Source organism: Aegilops tauschii, chromosome 3 (assembly GCF_002575655.3).
Source record: "Aegilops tauschii subsp. strangulata cultivar AL8/78 chromosome 3, Aet v6.0, whole genome shotgun sequence".
NCBI lineage: Eukaryota > Viridiplantae > Streptophyta > Magnoliopsida > Poales > Poaceae > Aegilops > Aegilops tauschii.
Window position 1 is genome coordinate 574,111,605 of NC_053037.3, and position 7,455 is coordinate 574,119,059.

Sequence of the window (7,455 nt, forward strand, 5' to 3'; positions counted from 1 at the left end):
GTTTGGACTTTGAAGCATTGGTTGTCATAGAGCTCAGGGGTCTTTGTTCGGGCCTTGGTGAGGTGTTAGGCTTGTTCTAGGCTCCTGTTGTATATTTTGATCTGCTTTGTACATCTAAAAAAAGAGTTCGCAAAAATATAGAGATTCAGTTAATTTTTTTTCTTTTGCGAAACACAGACATTGACACCTCATAGTGCAGCAAGCGTCTCGCGGGAAATCCATCCGCGCCGATCAAGGATACACGCCTCCCTGGCCGCCATTGCTGCACCGTGAGGTGCAGATGATCTGCAGGCCGCCTCCGTTGACGACGCTCTCGCTGCCGATGCTATATCTCCGGTGCGTGCCACTGTCTCTCCGACCTGCGCGCCGTGTTATGCTGCATTGTGGGAGCCTCCATGGTACTAGGAGCGCGTTTCGGTGTTTGGTTTGGAATTTGGAGCATGGGGTGTAATGTCGAGAGGTCAGTTCTACAAGTATATATTCAGTGTCAGTTAGCTATCAGTGTACCACCTCTGAACTAGTATGAACCAATCTAGGATAACCCATATCCAGGTCAGGAATAAGGCATTCTGATCAAGTTCAACAGTCAGCTTTATAGATCAGCGATATCGCTCCGTCACGATAAAGGTCGCTTTCTTCTAGCAAAATAAAGTTCGAATTAAACAATCTGGAGCAGCCAGCCTGAATTTCAAGCCACAAACTGATGCCTGAAATTCACCCACGTAATTGCTGGATCAAACTGATGCCTGAATTGGAGCATCTTCAGTTAGGCCTTGTTCGGTTACACCCCTCCACAAGAGGATTGGAGGGGATTTGAGGGGGTTTTGACTTGTAGGGGATTAAATCCACTTCAATCCCTGCCAAATCCCTCTCAACCAAACACAGCCTTAGGGGGGCATGTGTCTTGCGTGCCAGTCCTTGGATCCTGATCCACCAGGGAAAATTGCCTGCAACTAAGTACTTCCCATGTGCAACAGCTTCATCGCCATCCGCATGTCAGCTAAGGAAGGGATTCCCAACCTACATCTTGTTCCAGTGTGGCCTTCGCTTATTTAATTAGTGATGAAAGAAACACTTCCAGCTAGGAATCAAGCATTGCCAATCCTGAGCCACAAGAAGTAACAATGGACGAAATTATCCTTCTCTGAAGATCCTTGTAGTCCAGCGCTAGCACAACGTCCCAACTCGCACTCTCCCTGCAACAAACCAAATAAATCGTAAGCTGGTGTCCAGCACAAAAGGAGAGACAAAAGACGGCTGTTTAAGCATGATGAAGTGGCACCGGTTGTAGTCGTCTGCCTCGCCTAACCCTTCAAGCATCGGAGTAAATATGCTAACGAGTGTTTCCAGCACCATCCTGTCATTTTCCTTGATCTGTGTACATCAAAAGGCCTTACTTTCAGTTATTTGTCAAGTGTATGGCATGCTTCACGCATCATTCAGGAAACAGAGAACAGATTCTTACATCAGCCTCTGGTGTAGATTCATTGTGATCACAGTTTAGAGCAGCACGGAGATGAGACAACAAGGGTGGAGGCAGGCCATATGTTGGAGGTCCTCGTGATCTGCACAACCATGTCCCACGAACCATATGAGTGGTTACACTTGTACTCACAGACTGGGCGGTTCCATCCTCCTCGTGAACAGACGTATCAAGATCTGCACATAGTTCAACATCGGTAATACGATTAATCCTGTGCATATTTACTTACTTCCATTCCCAGATAAGGAAAAGGTGCCCAAAATGCAGCAGAGCTCATAGAAACTGTGCCTAGTCCCTCAGCATTGAAAGGCCCGTTATGTTTACAAAGTTAAGATCACCAGACTAAGCAACTTGAGTCAAATAAATTAGTCATTAGTGTCACAGATCCAGGGCAACCATCATAACATTGGCAAAGAGAAAGCAGTTGTAACTTCTCTATCTAAAGACCCACATATATCTAAGGAATGATGGTTAGGCAAAACCTTACCCAAAGGTATAACATCGTAAGGGTTGTCTTCTCTTGGTAGGAAACCATAGAAGGTAATTAGATGTGACCCTGGATGTTTCCCATAACTGAGGAAACATTGGGCCCCTGCTTCACAAGGTCTCGACAAAGGAAACTTCAAAGACTTTGTAGCTTGATCTACTCGGCCATAGTTAAGAATGTGTGGAGTCACCTGCATAAACATGACAAGTCACTCGGAGACAAATGAAAGAAAACTTTCAAACCAATTCAGGGACAAAGTTACAAACCGAGTGGTTCATAAGTCCAGCAACAGGAATCAAGCAAGTCGTTAATTTCCCGCTACTTAAAACAACCATCATACTGTTAGAATACCATAATTCACATGCCCACAGAAAATTGTCCCACGAGAATATGTCTTGTTTGAATATCTCAGGAAACTTGGTGGATAGCATTGGGAATAACTCATCGTACTGCTGGCGCAAATGCTGAAATAAAGAACAAAAAATTGCTTCATACCATTACCAGATGAACAGTAACCCATAGAATTAACAAAGCAATTCACAAGGGTATTACCTGCCTAGCTTGCATTAACTCGTCAAAAAGTAGGGTACCTTCTAGTGCAGCAAGTGCATCAATTCCGAAACTCAAGCCTGTAGATGCACATGATAAAATAATTTCTTAACTTAGCACATCATAAAACTTCAGCCTCCTAGCCTCCCAAGGTCCCATGGAGGGCTGACATATACAAGCGTGGAGTCACTTTACGGACGACAATTAACTACTAATACCTGTATTGAAATTTGACGGAAGTGTCTCAAAGAACATCTTAAACATTGAAGATGGATTATGCCGCTCTCTCATGCTCCACAACAATAGCATAGTTTCAGTGCTGATGCTATTCACATCTTTCAACGCAAGAAACTGCAAAAGATAGCAAAGTCTTCATAACTGAACAACCAGGAACTCTCGGGCATTAAAAATCAACTCAAAAAAGCAAATTATTAGTGGCAATGGACAAACAATCATCAGACTTCACTTGATAAAATATGCCAAGCAAGTGTATTAATTTTAACTAGAACCAGATTCATTTCATGCTGAACATCCAACTGCAGCAAGACATCACGCAATAATATAGAGGGTTCCATGGTAGCTGGCCTGAACTTTTGCTGTCACAAATGAGGAACTGTGGGTGTTTTAGGGAATGCGGAAATGAGATTAATTACCATATCAGACTGGCAGAGAAGTTCCTCAGATATGATAAGGGACTCTGGAATTTCAAGTGCAATGTCATCCACACCTAGATCTTCAGATGCTAGCATTCCTCTCCCAGCTCCTTCAAAAACTAGAATTTTCAGGATCAGTCGAGAAATAGTATAGCACTGAATATCTATCACCATAACAACAGGTTGTCCATTGAAGGGAGGTCCCGCTGAGCAAACAAATTAGCTTGGAGAACTGAATTCTAGTATAATAAGCACCACGAACTTCTATGTAGAATTTCAGTTACATCCATTAATTCCTATAACTCAATTATATGGTTGTTTATTATGCCAACCCATAAAACTGTAGTAAGTTTCTATTAACCTAACAATTATCATCACTATTTTGCTAAAATAGCATGAACACTAGAGATTTTATAAGAAATTGTTGTTTATGCAAACAAGATTAATAGAAAGATAAAACTCTATTATATTACATACAGAAAGATAACATCATGCAATCTTTTTTGTGGAAAATTCTTAGAAATCTTGCCAATTTTCAATGCGTTGAGTGCAGCACACAACATTCATGATCCAGTTATTACAGAATGAAGAATCATGGAGACTTACATGCTATCTGCAATTTACTTTTAACACCATGTTGCTCCCCCCATTTAAGAAGAGAATCCTCAATTTCATGGTTCTCTGTTTGAAGTGCCATCTGAAGCTTATCTGTCAATCCCACAGATCTGAGCCTAACAACTATCTCATCCACTAGTAATTGCAATACTCCCTTGGCGCCATCATTGGCAGCTACAAGCAATGTGTTGATGGTTTTGAGAAGCAGATTCAGGGACTCAAGCTCATTCCGTGCAGAGAATGGGCCATAATCATCACCCCCAGCAAAATAAAGCTCCAGCTGCAGTAAATCAACACAAGTAAATTGGTAAAAAGTAAGAAGTTAGAACAAATAAATAAGCTCAAGTGCCTTTTGTTGTTACGTCGGCAAGCCAAATAACCAGAATTAAGCAACTCAACATGTACTTACCTCATCCATATGAGCGACCCTAGCAGCATGGATCATCTGGTCAAGTAATTTGCAGGCGTCAACAGGGGACGAAGAGATTGGGACTTGAAATGTACAGGATAGTTTCCTAGCCTCCAATAATTTCTGCATTTGTAGAAAAGATGGATTCGGTGAAAAAATATTCAAGCTGACCGACCGACCACACTGAGATCCAAACACACAAGGGACTTACGAAAACTCAAAGATGAAGAAAGAAATGCATCATATGTAACTGCGCAGATCCTACAGTAATTTACTTATCAAGTATTGGCATCCCAACACCACAGGAAGACAGACATTACACGGTAAACTCCCATCACTCACCAACACTACAGTATCGTCACTCACCACAGAGACAGAGGCAGGCATACAGAAATTTATAACATTTCTGCCCAACTAAGTAAACAATGAGCCGCTAGTCCACACTTCATTAATCCACCCATATACTAGTTCATATCTATCTAGAGAATTAACGCAGGTCAAAGAAGCCCTTTGATTTGTCCTGCTCCCGGGGAAAAGAAGAAAAAAAAATCGATACGAGTATATGGGATGTCGAGGGAACCTTCTTATCATGGTGCAGGGGGTCCTCCGCCGAGGGAGAAGGCAGGCGAACCACCAACAAATCACTTCCCGCCGCCGCCGCCGCCATGGTCGCCTCCGGGGAAGAACTGCGGACCTGGGTGGGTTTTGGGCGGAAGAGCACGGGTGCCTGCCGGGATGCCCTACGGCCCATCAGTGCCAACCAAACGGGCCAGGACATCCCATTAGTGCCGGGATGCCCTACGGCCCATCTATCCGGGTGTGTCATTTCGGCCCTCACTCAACCAGGCCTGGCATATCCCTGGCCGCCGTTGGGTTCCGGTGAAGTTCCCATTTACTCGTGCCGCCGTTGCGAACCCCGCGGCCACGCACGCCGCCCTCCGACGAGACGACCCCCTTCCGTTGTCTGGAGATATGTTCCGGTGAAGTTCGATCTTGATCATATCCAGCCAGACAGGAGAGGAGAGGAGATCATGGCGGAATCGGACTGCGGTAACATTTTGATTACGTTGATTCGCAAAAAAAAAAATTAAAAAAAATGATTGCGTCCCTTAGTTTCTTCTTTTGATTACGATTGGGAGTCTGTGTGCTGTTGCCTGTTTTTACCTTGACTTGATGAAATTTATGCATCAGTCGCGAGCTGTCTTTATTACATAAAATATAAAATTGAGTTGTTTTTTTTTTTGAAGAAGAAGAATAGAGGTTCCCTCCGGCCCCATTTTATTAAAAGGAGGCAACAGAGCACACATATCTTGTTTCCAGCGCTCGGGGACAAGCCACTGTAGCTGAACCAGATTACAGAACTTAAGTAGAACTACTACAACGAACAGCCACAATAGGGTTTTTAAGACAAACCTAACTGACACTAGTAGAAAATGAAGCTTTATCACCGGTTCGTAAGGGCCTTTAGTGCCGGTTCTGCAACCGGCACTAAAGAGTGGAGACTAAAGGCCCCCCTCCTTTAGTACCGGTTCGACACGAACCGCCACTAAAGGCCCACCACGTGGCGTGAGCTCGCGCTGTGGTATGGGGGACCTTTAGTACCGGTTACCGGTTGGTGTTACCAACCGGTACTAAAGGTTTTTTAAAAAAAATCTAAAAATTTTGGAAAAAAAATTGAATTTTTTTTTCGATTTCCAATTTTCTGAATTATTTGATGATTTAGTCTCTAATCACCCCTCTTAACTACTCAAGTGTGGATCACTCATTCCAAATCGTCTAACTTCCCGGCCGGTCACCCATCCTCTCACTCCCCCAGCCTGAGCATGCTTAACTTCGGAGTTCTATTCCCTCTACTTTCCAAGTCTGCACTTGTTGTTTTCCTAACAAATGTAAGCTGACAGTCCTATTAACCCTCAGCAGTTTAGCTTGAGCATTAGGTCACACGTTTCACCGTTTGAGTTTGAAACTATTATTCTAAAAAACAGTAATTATTTAGTAACACTAATATTTTTTGAATAAGTTTGACCACAGTTTGACCACAGTTTGACTAGATTTGACCAAAATTCAAAAAAATGAAATAATTATTTAGTAACACTAATATTCTTGAATAATTATGTAGTACCATTAATACTTCTTGAATAAGTAGTTTGACCAGATTTAACCAAAAAAACTGAAATTTGAGCATATCTTTTTTTCCTTTTGGAATTTGAGGATTTAAAAATTGCAAACAAGCCGTAGGCGGTCAAAATCGTATGCGGATTTTTGTGCTGAATTTTTTGATATATTATACGTTTTTTTCTGACATCGTATGCAAAAGTTATAGCCGTTTTACATTTTTCCCTACAGTTTTTGCAAAACATGTCCAAATTGAAGTTTTCAAATTTTCCTAACTAGTAGATTTAGTAATATAACTACCTCTCGAAGGATTTTATTTTTTGAAGTTTTTATCATTTTCTTTTGATTTTTTTAATACTGAAATGGCGATACACGGGGGGGGGGGGGGGGGGGGGGGGAATTGCCCTATAGTCCCGGTTTGTGTCTCCAACCGGGACTATAGGTCAGACCCCTTTAGTCCCGGTTCATGGCACGAACCAGTACTAAAGCTTAGCCCTTTAGTACCGGTTTGTGCCACGAACCGGTACTAAAGGTGATCGTGGGCCTCGGCCTGACGCCGGCCTGCCACCACCCCTTTAGTACCGGTTCGTGGCACGAACCGGTACTAAAGGTTCAACACGAACCGGCATTAATGCATAGCCGTTCGAACCGGCACTAATGATACCATTAGTACCGGGCCAAAATCAAACCGGGACTAATGTGTCTCACATTAGGTCCTTTTTCTACTAGTGTGACTATTACTCCCTCTGTAAAGAATATAAGTAGTGATCTAAACGCTCTTATATTTCTTTACGGAGAGAGTACATATCTATTTACTTACTGCTAGTTTTAAAGTTAGGACCTGTAGCCATATATTGGTTTGCAGACTTCAGATTAATTTGGAGCTGCTGAAATGCCATCTAACCGGCCAATTCTCCATTTTACCGTTCTTTTTAGTTTGTTACCATGCATGCCTCCTTTTTCATATTTTGAATGTGCCCGAGTTTCTAGTTGTTAAGATGAACTAGTATTTGGCGTTTTTTTCAGCTTGTTACCATGCCTCCATATGTTGAGAAAATTACCAATGTTTTCCATTTTAGTATCCTTCATCCATGATTATTATTGTTTTATCAAGTCTATGTAATTCGAGATTAAATAAACAAAC

At 42.3% G+C, this 7,455-nt stretch overlaps 1 protein-coding gene across 1 annotated transcript; it reads right to left on the reverse strand.

The window, feature by feature from the left end:
- Positions 1-573: 573 nt before the first annotated feature.
- Positions 574-4,953, reverse strand: LOC109763966 (uncharacterized). Its single transcript, XM_020322843.3, has 11 exons — positions 4,777-4,953; positions 4,197-4,319; positions 3,779-4,067; positions 3,173-3,291; positions 2,738-2,870; positions 2,523-2,599; positions 2,237-2,434; positions 1,971-2,160; positions 1,466-1,659; positions 1,283-1,374; positions 574-1,196 (listed from the first exon to the last, which is right to left on the reverse strand). The coding sequence occupies exons 1-11, from the start codon at positions 4,945-4,947 to the stop codon at positions 1,082-1,084; spliced, it is 1,701 nt and encodes a 566-aa protein (XP_020178432.2). The 5' UTR covers positions 4,948-4,953; the 3' UTR covers positions 574-1,081.
- Between the last annotated feature and the right edge of the window lie 2,502 nt (positions 4,954-7,455).